The sequence below is a fragment of the Aquarana catesbeiana genome, linkage group LG05 (genome assembly GCF_042186555.1).
Source record: "Aquarana catesbeiana isolate 2022-GZ linkage group LG05, ASM4218655v1, whole genome shotgun sequence".
Lineage (NCBI taxonomy): Eukaryota > Metazoa > Chordata > Amphibia > Anura > Ranidae > Aquarana > Aquarana catesbeiana.
Genome location: NC_133328.1, coordinates 106,814,057 through 106,830,878, shown reverse-complemented (window position 1 = coordinate 106,830,878; position 16,822 = coordinate 106,814,057). Strand labels below are relative to the sequence as shown.

The following is a 16,822-nucleotide window of genomic DNA, read 5'->3' as shown; positions in this document are numbered from 1 at the left end:
TGTTGAACCCATTGAATATTTATTTTTTTTGTCCCAAGTGATTGAATAATGACAAAAAAAAAAAAATATTTACAAAAAGTTGTCACTAAATGATATATTGCTCACACAGGCCATGGGCCTATGTGGAATTGCACCCCAAAATACATTCAGCTGCTTCTCCTGAGTACGGGGATACCACATGTGTGGGACTTTTTGGGAGCCTAGCCGCGTACGGGACCCCGAAAACCAAGCACCGCCTTCAGGATTTCTAAGGGTGTAAATTTTTGATTTCACTCTTCACTACCTATCACAGTTTCGGAGGCCATGGAATGCCCAGGTGGCACAAACCCCCCCCAAATGACCCCATTTTGGAAAGTAGACACCCCAAGCTATTTGCTGAGAGGCATATTGAGTCCATGGAATATTTTATATTTTGACACAAGTTGCGGGAAAGTGACACTTTTTTTTTTTTTTTTTTGCACAAAGTTGTCACTAAATGATATATTGCTCACACAGGCCATGGGCATATGTGGAATTGCACCCCAAAATACATTTAGCTGCTTCTCCTGAGTATGGGGATACTACATGTGTGGGACTTTTTTGGAGCCTAGCCGCGTACGGGGCCCCGAAAACCAATCACCGCCTTCAGCGTTTTTAAGGGCGTGGATTTTTGATTTTACTCTTCACTGCCTATCACCGTTTCGGAGGCCATGGAATGCCCAGGTGGCACAAAACCCCCCCAAATGACCCCATTTTGGAAAGTAGACACCCCAAGCTATTTGCTGAGAGGCATGGTGAGTATTTTGCAGCTCTCATTTGTTTTTGAAAATGAAGAAAGACAAGAAAAAAGATTTTTTTTTTTCTTTTTTCAATTTTCAAAACTTTGTGACAAAAAGTGAGGTCTGCAAAATACTCACTATACCTCTCAGCAAATAGCTTGGGGTGTCTACTTTCCAAAATGGGGTCATTTGGGGGGGTTTTGTGCCACCTGGGCATTCCATGGCCTCCGAAACTGTGATAGGCAGTGAAGAGTGAAATCAAAAATTCACGCCCTTAGAAAGCCTGAAGGCGGTGCTTGGTTTTCGGGGTCCCGTACGCGACTAGGCTCCCAAAAAGTCCCACACATGTGGTATCCCCATACTTAGGAGAAGCAACAGAATGTATTTTGGGGTGTAATTTTACATATTCCCATGGCATGTTTGAGCAATATATCATTTAGTGACAACTTTGTGCAAAAAAAAAATAAAAATTTGTCTCTTTCCCGCAACTTGTGTCACAATATAAAATATTCCATGGACTCGACATGACTCTCAGCAAATAGCTTGGGGTGTCTACTTTCCAAAATGGGGTCATTTGGGGGGGTTTTGAACTGTTCTGGCATTTTATGCACAACATTTAGAAGCTTATGTCACACATCACCCACTCTTCTAACCACTTGAAGACAAAGCCCTTTCTGACACTTTTTGATTACATGAAAAAGTTTTTTTTTTTTTTGCAAGAAAATTACTTTGAACCCCCAAACATTGTATATTTTTTTAAAGCAAATGCCCTACAGATTAAAATGGTGGGTGTTTCATTATTTTTTTTCACACAGTATTTGCGCAGCGATTTTTCAAACGCATTTTTTTGGGAAAAAACACACTTTTTAAAATTTTAATGCACAAAAAAAAAGATGATCTTAGGCCGAGTACATGGATACCAAACATGACATGCTTTACAATTGCGCACAAACGTGCAGTGGCAACAAAATAAATACATTTTTAAAAGCCTTTAAAAGCCTTTACAGGTTACCACTTTAGATTTACAGAGGAGGTCTACTGCTAAAATTACTGCCCTCGATCTGACCTTCGCGGTGATACCTCACATGCATGGTGCAATTGCTGTTTACGTTTGACGACAGACCGCCGCTTGCATTCGCCTTAGCGCAAGAGCAGGGGGCGACAGGGGTGCTTTTTTTTTTTTTTTTTTTTTTTTTTTTTTTTTATTTATTATTTTTTTGCTTTTTTATCTTATTTTTAAACTGTTCCTTTCATTTTTTTTTTTTTTTTTTTTTTAATCATTTTTATTGTTATCTCGGGGAATGTAAATATCCCCTATGATAGCAATAGGTAGTGACAGGTACTCTTTTTAGAAAAAATTGGGGTCTATTAGACCCTAGATCTCTCCTCTGCCCTCAAAGCATCTGACCACACCAAGATCGGTGTGATAAAATGCTTCCCCAATTTTCCAATGGCGCTATTTACATCCGGCGAAATCTAAGTCATAAAATGCTCGTAGCTTCTGGTTTCTTAGGCCATAGAGATGTTTGGAGCCACTCTGGTCTCTGATCAGCTCTATGGTCAGCTGGCTGAATCGCCGGCTGCATTCTCAGGTTCCCTGTTGAGACAGGAGAGCCAGAGAAAAACACGGAAGACGGTGGGGGGGGGGCATTCCCTCCCACGGCTTGTAAAAGCAGTCTAGACGCTAATTAACCGCTAGGATTGCTTTTACATGAAAGCCGACCGCTGGCTGAAAAGAATGATACCTAAACCTGCAGGCATCATTCTGGTATAACCACTCAAAGTCGTGAATGGCGTACCTGAAGACAAAAAAATGGTTAACAATAAAGCACAGTAAAAGTATAAAAAATTGCATACCTGAAAAACAAACGTGATAAAACATAATAACAATAAAACATTGCAGAATAGAATACAGTAAAAAAGAGCAGAACAATAGAGAGAGAGAATAGAGAGAGAGAGAGAACAATAAAACGACAACAATTTTTTTTTATTTTATATATATATTTTTTTTTTTTTTACACTTTTTTTGTAACTAACTTTTATAACTGTAACCGGTTCCAGGTTCGGGTCTCTCAAAATGCGATGGCATCTTGGGAGACCCTGTGAAAGTGTGCCTAGTCTGTGCAATGCTGTACCCTACGCTTATACTCAACTAGTGAATGGTAGCGTTCAAAACATTCACCAATGCAAAGACCAGGATTGTCAGGACAGGAGGGACAATAATAGCGGGTGTCACGCCTATATCCGCGCTTGCTGCAGACATGACCTCTTTTTTGGGGGGTTCGCTGGGTAGGGGTACTCGGGAGGACATAAAAATGCCTCTCATGCAGCCGACTGCATTTGGTTGGGGATGTGAATGGGGGAAGTACGGGCGCTGCAGAAGTGGTGGGTTCCTAATTAGGATTGGCAAATGCAGCAGGAAGGGCATTATGGGCACGACGGGCCTGTGTTTGTCTTCTTGGTGGCAGCGGGACACTACTTGTGCTTGCCACCTCACCAGCTTGAACTGCACTTATGGGACTCGCCACGTCACCAAGTGTTACTGCAGTGCTGGTTTGACTACGACCGGGGTGTACTAGGCCGCTGGTGCTTGCCAGTTCAATAAAAAGCTTCCAAAAAAACTGTTAGCGATCGCAGGGATCAGGCCTGACTCTGCGAACGCTGCAGTTATGCATTTAGTGTTTTGTAAGTGACAGTGATCGATCGATACTGCACTTGGGTGGGCTGGGCCGGGCGGAGGGGCAAAACGCAGGTGCTAGCAGGTATCTGGGCTGATCCCGCTAACACTGCGTTTTTGGGAACCCTAAACTGCTGGGGACGCTAGTATAGATCTGATCGGATCAGATATTGATCCGTTCAGATACTATACCAATAAGGGAGGTGTACGGCGCGTGCGTGGGTGTTAGCGGTACTGGCGCTAACCTGACGCTGCCTGGGGCTGGTGCTTGCCAGTTCACCAAAATGCTACCAAAAAAACTGTTAGCGATCGCAGGGATCAGGCCTGACTCTGCGAACGCTGCAGTTATGCGTTTAGTGATTTGTAAGTGTCAGTGATCGATCGATACTGCACTTGGGTGGGCTGGGCTGGGCTGGGCCGGGCGGAGGGGCAAAACGCAGGTGCTAGCAGGTATCTGGGCTGATCCCGCTAACACTGCGTTTTTGGGAACCCTAAACTGCTGGGGATGCTAGTATAGATCTGATCGGATCAGATATTGATCCGTTCAGATACTATACCACTAAGGGAGGCGTATGCCGCGTGCGTGGGTGTTAGCGGTACTGGCGCTAATCTGACGCTGCCTGGGGCGACGCATATCACCGCCTGGCGATCGGGGGGCCAAACCTTTATTCGGTAATAAACGGCGGGTGCCCTGACACTATACAAAATAAACAAACTAACCAGCGTCACCCGTAACGGTTATACGGTGATCAGTGGTGAAAGGGTTAACTAGGGGGCAATCAAGGGGTTAAAACATTTATTAGGTAGTATATGGGGGTCCCTGTCGCTATAAAACGCTGACGGCGAACCTAAATATTTACCTCACTAACTAGCGTCACCAGCGACACTAATACAGCGATCAGAAAAATGATCGCTTAGTGACACTGGCGACAGGGGGTGATCAAGGGGTTAAAACTTTATTAGGGGGGGTTAGGGGGGTATCCTAGACCTAAAGGGGGCTAATACTCACTGTCCCAACACTGTAACTGTCACAAACTGACACCAGTGCAGTAATCAGAAAAAAAAAACTGCTGGTGTCAGTTTGTGACAGGGAGGGGGGGGGGGGGGGTGTCGGGGTGTTTTGTGTGCCTGGCATGTTCTACTGTGTGTGTAGTGTTGTGCACTCACAGTGAAGTCTTCTCTCCTCGGCGCTGCAACGGAAAATACCGAGCCGAGGAGAGATTACATCATTTCCTTTGCTGCTGTTTAGCATACAGCAGCAAAGGAAGTGATCTGATTGGCCGGCGGCGATCGCGAGGGGGGGGCCATGAACGGATGGCCTCCCCCTCACCTCCGATCGCCATGGGAAAAAACAGGACCGCCTCGGGCACCGGGGGGGGGGTTCGATCGGACCCCCCACCCGCGGGAGGCAAAACACGTACATGTACGTGATTTTGCCTGCCCGTGCCGCCTTGCCGACGTACATCGGCGTGAGGCGGTCCTTAAGTGGTTAAAACAATCTACTGAGCTGGCCAGAACCACCTCTTGAGGGAGTCTATTCCACATTTTTCAGCTCTATAAAGAGAAGCCTTTTGGAGATGAAATCTCTTTTCCTCCAGATGTAAAGAATGCCCCCTTGTCCTCTGTGATGACCTTAAAGTGAATAACTCAACACTACGTTAACTATATGGACCCCTTATGTATTTATATATGTTGATCATATCCCCCCTAATCTCCTCTTCTCAAGAGAGAATAAATTGAGCTCCTCCATGCCTATTATCAGTTTGGTTGCCCTTCTCTGCACTTTCTCCATTTACCCATATCCTTTTTGTAAACCAGTGCCCAAAACTGAACTGCATATTCCAAATGAGGTCTTACTAATGGGGTATATTGATATCTTTCTCTCTGGAGTCCATACCTCTCTTAATACAAGAAGTGGTTTCCAAAGGGAGCAAAATCCTATCTTGGCATTGCATGCTATTATTAAGCTTCTGATCTACCAGAACACCCAGATGTTTCTCCAAATGGTTGTAATGGTTTGATTCAGCACATTTGTCAGCTTCTCTGATAACCTGTTTGTTTCTATTTTTTCCAGAGCAAATAGTGAACCAGGCAAGAAAAAACAGCACATATGTCATATTGAAGGATGTGGAAAAGTGTATGGGAAAACATCTCATCTCCGAGCACATCTTCGTTGGCACACTGGAGAAAGACCTTTTGTATGCAACTGGATCTTCTGCGGCAAGAGGTTTACCAGAAGTGATGAGCTACAGAGGCACAGAAGAACCCATACAGGTAAACTGGATTCCTTTTTTTTTCCTTGTTTTTTTCTCCTTCCCAAGGTACCCAGTGCCAATCCCACTGGGTGCCTCTAGTTTCGTCCTGGAAGCCTTGGGTAGCTGGCTGTCCTGCTCAACAAATCCCTGTGGTTGCTTGTGTATTTCCTCTCGATACCTTTGGTGAAACAATAGAGAAGTAAACATACAGCAATGGTGCTGGGTGATGAGTGGACAGAGCAGAAGAGGACAGGATGGAGCTGTGAAAAATATGAGAAGTGTTTGTGGGAGGCTTCACTCTGTTAACAAAATGCATACAGGTATGGGAGGAGCATAAATGGATATATTTTAAAATTGGTTAAACTTAAAATTTTGGACTAGTGTTTATGGACTGCCTAGAGAATTTTAAAAAAATGAACTAACCCTTTAAAGTGTTACTAAACCTATTACTCTGCATTCACTATATGTGGTCTCCCACAGTACAGAAAACATGGAAATGCAATTATTTTAGTAAATATAAACTGCTAAATACCTTTTCTCATTAGCAGTTATAGCAGACTTGTGACTTCTATCAGTGTCTGGTTAAACCTTTTAGGAAGAGTTTTCATTCTACTCTGACTGTCCTATGAGGCTGCAGGACCCCTAACCCTCTGCCTGGACAGTGCTGATTGGCCCTGTGCTGATCACATGCACCCTCCCAAGAAAAAAAAAACTCTAGCAATACACACCAAACTGAGCATGTACAGAGTGACTCAAAAGGCTCTGTCTTATCAGGAGATGGATTGGGGACAGTGGAAGAAGGGGAGGATCAAACAGCCTTTTTACACAATGCAGAGGATTAACCCCTTAGGTTTCACAGTGAGTATAACAAGCATGCTTTACTGCATATACAGACTGATTTTATTGTTGTGGGTTTAGTAACACTATAAAGTTGGGTGCAAGGTTGGCAGCGATCTAGTTAAAGAGAATGTGTAGGGTTTTTTTTTCACAGCTATCAAGAAGTTAAGCAGCCCAAAGACTTTGCAACTTTCTTTCCTTCCGCAATGGGTGGATAAAAAGATAATTGCTCCATTTCCCCATCATTACAGTCATTGTTGATGGGGGAAGCCCTCCCACAGCAATATTGTGTGGGAAGCCTTCCCTGTCATCAGAACACATTGATCAGTGCTGGCTGTTCTAGCTGCGGACAGTGATCTAATAAAAAAAAAAATCCAACAAGCTGGTTGTACTGAAGTCGATCAATGGATCAACTCCAGTACAATCAGCCTGTGCATAGATAGATTGATTCTCAGCCTGTGATGGCATTTGAAGGTGATGTATTATCACAAGCTTTGATGTACCTGCTGTTTTGTGAGTATATTTCCTACTAATTTTTAAAAATAAAAATATGTTTTAAGGATGATGCACTAGGCTGGTGTGCCCTCTGTTTGTTCTATTGTCCAATCACAGCCTAGGGATTGGTCTTGGACCAGGCTGTATTGCTTAACTGTAGCAATAGAACAGTGTAAGACTATGGGGCAATATTGGACGTCTGTAATGGGGGAAAAAAGGAAGTGGACCCAAGGGTAAATGAAGAAGGGCCTAAAATGAATGGAAGTTCAGTGGGAAAGTCACTAAAAAGCCACTATAGATGGTTGTAGCTCCTCAGGTCCAGGTCATGAGTCAACCTAATGCACAGCATATAAATCGGAAGAGTCAGGCATATCTGTCACATCACAATGCAGAGTCATCTTGGAAGCTGCCGAGATATGTAGAGTGTTGTAGGGAGCCAGCTGGTGGATGCAGAGCTGTACTGGATGGCTGCTAGTATGAGTGGCGGTCAGAGCCAGGCTGGAAAGCAAGCTCCTGAGGAGTCCAGCTGAAATCGAGTCCACAAACCCCCAGCTGCACCCACAGCAGCTTGCGTTCCAGCCTGGCTTTGCATCCACCAACCAAACTGCATATCTCGGCCGCTTCCAAGAGGACTCTGCATGTGATATAGGACAGATATGCCAACCTCTTTGATAATGCAGCAAGTGCATAATGTTTTTGTATTTTTTATAGATTAAAGTAGAACTATAGGCAAAACCATTTTTTCATTTTGGATGGAGCAAGGAAGGGTTATAACCCCTGTCAGATTTTATTTCGCCATCTGTGTCCCATTGCGGAGATTTCCTTTCACTTCCTGTCCCATGGCCTAACAGGAAGTGAGAGGAAATTAACCACTTGCCAACCAGCCGCCGGCACGATCCCGCGAGCCGTCCTAGCTGTACGTCGGCACCTTTAAGCGGGATAGCAGGCGCACGCCCGCTGCACTCCAGGGGTGCCAATGCTCATGGCCGGCGGTCGCGGGCTCGAGAGGCAGAACGGGGACGTGTGTGTGTAAACACACAAATCCCTGTTTTGTGAGGAGAGGCAGATCGTGAGTTTCTACTAGCTGGGAACCACGATCTGTCATCTCCTATAGTCAGTCCCCCCCCCCCACGGTTAGAACACAACACTAGGAAACACATTTAACCCCTTTATCGCCCCCTAGTGTTAACCCCTTCCCTGCCAATGACATTTACACAGTAATCAGTGCATTTTTATAGCAGATCACCGCCATTACTAGTAAAAAAAATCTATCCCCTATTTTTTAGACGCTATAACTTGTGCAAACCAATCAATATACGCTTATTGTGATTTTTATTACTAAAAATATGTAGAAGAATACATATCTGCCTAAACTGAGGAAAAAATTAGCTTTTTATTTTAAAAAATGGGGATATTTATTATAGCAAAAAGTACAAAATATTGTGTGTTTTTTTTTTTTTTTTTTTTCAAAATTGTCGCTCTTTGTTTGTTTATAGCACAAAAAAAACACAAAAAAAACACAAAAAAATGCAGAGATGATCAAATACCACCAAAAGAAAGCTCTATTTGTGGGGAAAAAAAGGACGTCGATGTTGTTTGGGTACAGCATCGCATGACCGCGCAATTGTCAGTTAAAGCGGCGCAGTACCGTATCACAAAAAATGGCCTGGTCATTGAGCAGCCAAATCTTCCAGGGATGAAGTGATTAAGGGACATCTTTGGGGATCCCCAGGTCATCAGAACTATCCAATGGAAGACTTCCCCTCTATTACTTTTCTGGGGACAACCCAAAATTTGCGATTTTCTTTTACTTTTACGTTCACTTTCAATGTTAGTGGTAAACAGGACAAAACGAGAGGGTGACTCTCCTTAACCGGGGCACAGATGGCAATAAAAACTAACAGGTGTTTTAATCGACTCTATCCAAAACTAAACAAGTTTTGCCTTTTAGTTATACTTTAATCACTTCAGGTTGGCACCCGTGCGCCGGATCACACACCTATATATATATATATATATATATATATATATATATATATATATATATATATATATATATATATATATATATATATATATATATATATATATATATATATATATATAAATATATGTGTATGTGTGTGATCCGACATACCCCTGGGTAGGGGGCACGTGTCCGCCACCGCCGGCTCGCTTCCACTGTGATTACACACGGGAAGCTGATTGGCGGGTGCCAGGTACTCGATGTCCCCCCGCCCCCCACCGATTGTCATGCAGAGACACAGAACTGCGATCTGCATATGTAAACAAGGCAGATCGCCGTTCTGACAGTAGGGAAGGGATGGAATTTGTGTCCCTGCAGGGAATACATTTACTCTCCTCTCCTAGTAAAAGCACCTCACACAGTGTAGTAAAACTGTTTAGGCACATAGTTAACCTTTGATCGCCCCTGATGTTAACCTTTTCCCAGCCAGTGTCATTAGTACAGTGACAGTGCATATTTTTAGCACTGATCACTGTATTAGTGTCACTGGTCCCCCAAAAGTGTCAGTTAGTGTCAGAATGTCTGCCGCAATATCGCAGTCCTGCTATAAGTCGCTGATTTCCGCCATTGCTAGAAAAAAATTAATAAATAAATAAAAATATCCCATAGTTTGTAGACACTGTAACTTTGCACAAATCAATCAATATACGCTTATTGGATTTTTTTTACAAAAAATATGTAGCAGAATACATATTGACCTAAATTTATGAAGAAATTGGATTTTTTTTTTCTTTCAATTTTTTTATTGGATAAGTTTTATAGCAGAAAGTAAAAATATTGCTTTTTTGATTTGTTTTGTTTTTTCAAAATTGTTGTTTTATTTATTTTTTTGTTTGTTTATAGCGCAAAAAATAAAAACCACATATGTGATCAAATATCATCAAAAGAAAGCTCTATGTGTGGGGGGAAAAAAGGACAATTTTATTTGGGTACACGACCGCGCAATTGCCAGTTAAAGTAATGCAGTGCCGTATCGCAAAAAATGGCCTGGTAATGAAGGGGGGGGGGGTATATCTTCCGGAGGTCAAGTGGTTAATAAGCCACTACACTTAGAAGGTGGCACCCTCTTCAGTTTATTAATATTACAGTCTAGACTCTGCAGGGAGGTCACAGACTTGGCTATGCTGGCTAAAACGATCCTACAAATCCTTTGGCTGGTAAACCAGTTCCTTGACTGTATTTAGTAATTTGTCAGGAGCTCAACTTTAGTTCATTATTGTTAAATTCTTCTGTATTTTTATTTCTTAGGGGAGAAGAGGTTTGAGTGTCCAGAATGTTCCAAAAGGTTCATGAGGAGCGACCATCTTTCCAAACACGTCAAAACCCACCAAAACAAAAAGGGAGGTGGAACAGCCCTGGCAATCGTAACATCAGGAGACCTGGATCCCTCAGTCACTGGAGTCCTTGGTTCCCCTAGAATTGTTACTGTAGCAGCCATCTCCCAAGATTCCAACCCAGCCACCCCAACTGTTTCTACAAACATAGATGTTCTAGAAGGTGACAAGGACTTGTATCGCTGCACTTAGTTATATTGTTACAGAATTGTGATCTGGTCTGTACATTTCTTTTCAAAAATTTTTTATTTAAGTTGTTCATCCCAAAAACAGCAGGATGAAACTGATATATACTAAACTGTGAAAAATATACAATTTTTTCTAATATTAGGCAATATAAATCTGCAAATCAGAGATATTTTACCTGTATTATAAATTTTGCATTTTGTAAAAGCTTCTAAATTTTAACGCTTTCTCATTCCTGTTAGCCCCTCCAAATACAACCACTGTTTATGATAGTAAAAATATCGATAGACTCAGGGCCATTAATATTACAAACTTAGTTTGTAAAAAGGCCATACAATCAGTTTATTTATGGTAGCATAAAGATTACGCAGTTACCTTTACAAAGAAGCGATTTTTGTATAGAGACCTGCTAATAAAATGTGGGTAAAATACTTATTTATATAGATTTAATGCTATCCTTATGCAAGCTGCATAGTTTCATACCACCCAAGACATGGAACCTGCTCTAAGCATTTTGTTAATAGCATTTTGTAGATAAGCATTATTAGGAACCAACATGTACAAACTGCGACAGTCAAGCCTTTCCACATTCCACGCTCTCTAAATATTTTTATTATTTTTATATTTACTGTTTTTGCAAAGTCCGTATACATCAGACGTTTTAGACTTTTAATATGCAAAGTTGATGTAGGATTTACATTTAGCGGAATGTACTAAGGTGTATGCTTTCATCAAGTAAGTTAACAAAATGGCTATAAAACTTGTATAGCTCATGGCTAGATCAAGAGGTGAGATGTTACAAAAAGGTAATTTTGCCACCTTTTACAATTAAACAAGCACAACAGATGTGATGTGTATGTGAATTTTACTTTTACCCTCTAATCTAGTTACATTTTCGTAGTGTACATTTGGTTTCAGAGTAAATTTATAATGGCGTTAAATGATCAGTCCAGTAGAAGGTAAATGCTAATGGGTTGAATTATCAACTACCTTATATCTCTCTAGTGCTCGCCATGCACATTGCGATCTGTACAATCTCCTTCAGCTCTAACAATATCTGTGTGGTAGAAGGGTCAAAATTATTAGATGCACTATGTTGTTTTTTTTTGTTTTGTTTTGTTATCCCTCACATTACATGGTTTAGGTAAATGGAGAGATTGTACAATCAAATTGTAAGCGGCATGGCCAGCTTTAGATTTTGGCATCAAGATCTCTGCACTTGGTTCCCAGCTCCGCCTATCTGCTGAGGCACCCCCCAAAAAGATATGACTCTAGTGGTTAATACAGCCTGAAAGACTCCTTCTACAACTGATATCAGTTACACAAACTTTCATTTTACACTTTCATAGTAATTGATAGTGAGCAGATGAAGATACTTGTATTTTTCTTTTTTTTTCTTTTAACCCCTTCCCTTTTATATCTATATATGTATAATGTATAAGTTAATGTGTCAGTTTTTTGGGAAAAGAAATGAAGCCACTTCTGACACTGCGTGTGTGTATGTGCGTTTGACAGCGTGTATGTATATATGTATATACAATATATATATATATACACATGCATATTAATTGTTTTAATTATTGCAATATAAGTACAGTTTATGGTAAAAGGACAATGCTATTGGTCAAAGCTCCACAAGAATACAGTATTTATTTTAATTCAGTCTAAATCAAATAATTTTCACATTGTGTTATTAATAATTCCACCCATGTATATAGGAAAGGGCATTGTATTTTGAAAGTTATTATTTTAATTTCATATTAGCCAGAGGTGTATAGGTGTATAAACTACACATGTACCCCAAAGACTAAAATGTGTAGTTTGCTTGAATTTATTATTATTATTTTTTTTTTTTCATTTGAGCACTTACTGTAGATTGTGTGTGTGTGTGTGTGTGTGTGTGCGTGTTTTTTGGAACTAGCTAACTTGTGACATTAGGTTAATGAAGTGTTTGTACCCATGCACAGTGGCTCCTTCCTAACTCTCATTGCTTTTATTTATACATTGCATTCTAATCTTTTTTCCCTCATGGCCAAAAGGACTGCAATCCCTAAATTATGTAAGACTGACAATATTGGCTATTAAAAGTGGTTGTAAAAAAAAAAAACCTGCAAGACAAAGGCATAATGAGCTAGTATGCATAGCTCATTATGAATTATTTACCTGAGATCGCAGCCCCTGCAGCCATCCTCGTACACCGCTCCGGCGGCTGACATCGCTCCCGGAGTTACTTCCGGGTAACGCGTGTACATCGCTCCCGCACTGTAATTGGCCGGAGCCGCAATGACGTCACTCCCGTGCATGCACGCAGGACCCGCCGGTTAACGGCACAGTCTAACTGAATGGCACGTACTGCCATTGCTTCAGTGCGCATGTGCCTATGACGTCGGCACATGCAAATACAGGGGATATCGCCTAAACCATGGAGGTTTAGGAGATATCCACTGTAGCTACAGGTAAGCCTAATTATAGGCTTACCTGTAGCAAAAAATGGTTGTAAAGGGTTTAGTATACACCTCAACGGACCATGTTTCAAAGAAAGGAGGTTTGATCTTCCTCCTTTTTTTTTTTTTTTTTTTTTTTTTTTTTTTTTTTACAACTCATTGCATATGCAGATTGAGATAGAAATTAAATTTTTGCCACTTATCAATTGTTAGCGAAAGTGAGTGTTTTTCTTGAAGGTTATAGTGCACATTAGAAAGGCAGGCAACACTCGGACCAATTCCCTAAATAGGCAAACAGACTGTGCATTAGCATGTGTTGTCTTCCCAACACCCAAACAACATACGAAAAAGAGGCAAAAGTCGGAAACTCATTTTTCCGAATATTGAAATTTTTATTGCAGGTGGAGTACAGGAAATACAGCGGATTACATATGTCAGCTGTTAGCCATAATCATAGCTATGATTATGGCTAACAGCCAAAATGTGTAAGCCAATGTATTTCCTGTACTCCACCTGCAATAAAAATGTCAATATTCGGAAGAACGTGTCTCCTTTCCTTATAAAGTGCACACTTATTTAAGAATGAGGCAAAAAAATGTAAATATAAATCAGTAATTTGTCTGTGCAAAAAAAAAAGCACTGCTTGCCCTACCCCGAGCCAACATGGTTTACTAGTGCCATAAGTTTCATTAGATTTAGTCACCTGCTTTGAGCTGGGGATAATGTCTGGCCATTATTTTCTCTAAGCCAAAGGCTATCTTTACCTTAGCAGCAGATTTACTTAGGAGTTAGTGTTGCATGCAGTAAATAATACAGGGGCCCAGGCAGGAAATACTTACTGTTTTACAGAAAAGGGTACTGGGCTTTATTCTAACACAATCTGTCCTAGTGCCCGTGCCACTGCGTTTTACTCCTGAACAACTAAGCTTGATGAAAAGTCTTTAGCATGTGACATTTTGAGGCGTGTCCAATGCCTGGTACCCCGCTGTGTGCTGTGGCATGTCTGATGTCTGGTACCCCGCTGTGGCCTGTCTGATGCCTGGTACCCCCCCCCCCCCCCCATTGTGTGGTGTGGCATGTCTGATGCCTGGTACCCCCGCTGTGTGGTGTGGCATGTCTGATGCCTGGTACCCCCGCTGTGTGCTGTGGCATGTCTGATGCCTGGTACCCCGCTGTGGCATGTCTAATGCCTGGTACCCCGCTGTGTGCTGTGGCATGTCTAATGCCTGGTACCCTATTGCACGCTGTGGCATTTCTGATGCCTTGTGCCCCGCTGTGGTGTTTCCGATGCCTGGTACCCAACTGCGTGCTGTGGTTTGTTTCACTAACCCCAACATCAACCGGATGTTTTATAAAAGTAGCGTAACATATTTCATAGACCACATGGAGAAGTATAATCTTTAGTAAAAGTGTTGTTCTTTAAATCTTCTAGGCATAAAAGTAGTACATTTTGGTTGCCATTATGTCTACAACAGAATGTCCTGCATTTGGATGTTTTCCAAAGTCAGCCAATCAGGTTTCACCTTTCATCAGTTCAGAACAAAGAGGTATAACAAAGGTCTGAAGCAGCCACTTGCAAGCCTGAACTTTGGTATACACAGAAACATTTTGCTAATTGAACCCTAATTTACAAGAGTTGCCATTGCTGACATCTTGTTTTTTTAAAGGGGCAGGTTACAGGAGTGTCATCTTGATTCTGGCTTTACTTCCTAATATGCTGAAGTTCTTTACTGGCTGTATGTTGCCTTTACTGGCTGTATGCTTGTACCAGGTCAGTAGTGAGGATTCAGGGTTTTTTACCTTCTTCAGAGGGATCTCAAATCCACGGGTGCTTTAATATGCCAATTGGTGAGGGCTGGCATGCCTCCTAGACCTTCTTATTGGTTCTTCAGTTTACAGTGGCCTTAATGGTCAGTAGGGAGTACAGGAGCCAGGCCAGCCATAAACTTACTTAAAAAAAAAAAAGTTGATATTTTCATATTAAAATGCACCAGATTTAACAGCTCCCGACATGAAGCATGCTCATGAAGCAGCTGAGAGATACATTCAGGCATCTAAAGCCGCGTACACGCGGGCGGACTTTTCGACCGGACTGGTCCGTCGGACAATCCGACCGTGTGTGGGCTTCATCGGACCTTCAGCTGACTTTTTCTGTCGAAAATCAGACGGACTTTAGATTTGGAACATGTTTCAAATCTTTCCGACGGATTAGAGTCCGGTCGAAAAATCCGTTCGTCTGTATGCTAGTCCGACGGACAAAAAAGGACGCAAGGGCAGCTATTGGCTACTGGCTATGAACTTCCTTATTCTAGTCCCTTCGTACGTCATCACATTCAGTCCAACAGATTTTCGAACGGACTTTAGTCCGTTCGTGTGTGGGCAAGTCCGGTCGTTTGAAAGTCCGTCGGAAAGACCGTCGGACCTTTGATGCTGAAAAGTCCGCTCGTGTGTACACGGCATAAAAGTAACAGCATTACACTTGTGCTTCAATTTTATATAAAAAAAAAAAAAAACAGGTTTAATTTAGCTTACTCAAATTTCATACTCTTCAAGCTTTTGGATTACTAAAACCATGCTGTATGCTAGTAATTTTTGTTTTCAGGTTAATTTAGCAAAAAGCCTTTTAGTATTGATTTCACTTGTACATATATTATTATGTATAAGGATTTAGACAGTGCATTATTTTATCAGATGTATTCTTTTAAAATGAAAATAAATTTTATGGCTAACTTTTTGAACCTCCACTATACCAACAGATAAAATATGTTTTAACAAATGCTTAAATATTTGAGTCTTCTTCCAAAAAAGCCAAAGTTGTCTACTGCTCATGATGCTTGTCTTGCAGCGTCTTGTGAAAAAAATATTCTCCACTTCCATTGCCACTGTTTTATTAAAAATAGATTTATGTAATTGTATATTTACCATGTTTAGATTTTAAGTGTTAGAATTTTTTTTTCCTGTTTATAGAGTATTTGCGTAGTAGACACGTGGATGTTTTGCCGATTGCTTTAGAAGTTTAAATTATTTATCTCTTTTTCTAAAATAGAATGAAAGTTTAGTTTGTCAGATGTGAGAACGCATGCTTGGTGCATCTTTTCAATTTTAGGGCACTTTTTTTTTTTTTTTTTTAATTTCAAAGATGTTAATTTCATTTTGATGCCTTTTGTGCATGTCAAAGGGCAAGCACTTATTATTGATTGCCCTCTATATATATATGTTAATAGTTTAATATGCACCACATGTTCAGTTGGACACCATTTTGAAAAATTAAAAAGAACATTTTGCAACACATTTATTTTTTGTTTTGTTTTTTTAGAATCTATTGCAACATTTTTGAGGGGAAATTTAGAGTAAGGGAAAATAATGGATATTTCCCTATAATTTCTGCCAGCATAGCCTCTAACTTGTCATTTTTACAGTGCTGATTTGTATAAACTTTTGTTCTTTATCGTGGATTTGGAAATAAAATTATGTGGAATTTGTTGTCCAGATGTTGTGCTTTTTTTTCCCCAAATTAGCAACAGTAATTGCAACTGAGAACAGATACGTCCTGTGGGTTTTTTACTCCTTACTAGGAATTGGGTAGTTAGGAGAAGTATGGGATTCATGAAAAAAAATACATTTTATCCACCTAGGTGGAATGCAGCATCTGTCCCCCGCTGGCTCCAGACCGAGATCGTTCAGCTCTTGGTCTTCAGGCTGCAGAGAGTCGGTGAAAGTGAGTCACCGGCTCTCTGCTTTGCCTCTCCAGCTCTCACTGGATCATGGGGTGGGGATCAGCTGGCTCAGCCTCTCAGGAGTTTGCTGAGA

At 41.2% G+C, this 16,822-nt stretch overlaps 1 protein-coding gene across 4 annotated transcripts in view; it reads left to right on the top strand.

Moving 5' to 3' along the window:
• The window catches only part of SP4 (Sp4 transcription factor), a 45,987-nt gene extending 29,486 nt beyond the window's left edge, over positions 1–16,501 (top strand). For 3 of the 4 annotated variants that reach the window (XM_073630043.1, XM_073630042.1, XM_073630041.1), the window contains exons 5-6: positions 5,510–5,709; positions 10,297–16,501. In XM_073630043.1, the coding sequence (XP_073486144.1) occupies positions 5,510–5,709; positions 10,297–10,574 (478 nt within the window). In that variant the 3' untranslated portion in view covers positions 10,575–16,501. The remainder of the gene's footprint in view (positions 1–5,509; positions 5,710–10,296) is intronic. The other variant, XR_012244399.1, reaches the window with a different exon arrangement.
• Positions 16,502–16,822: the final 321 nt, after the last annotated feature.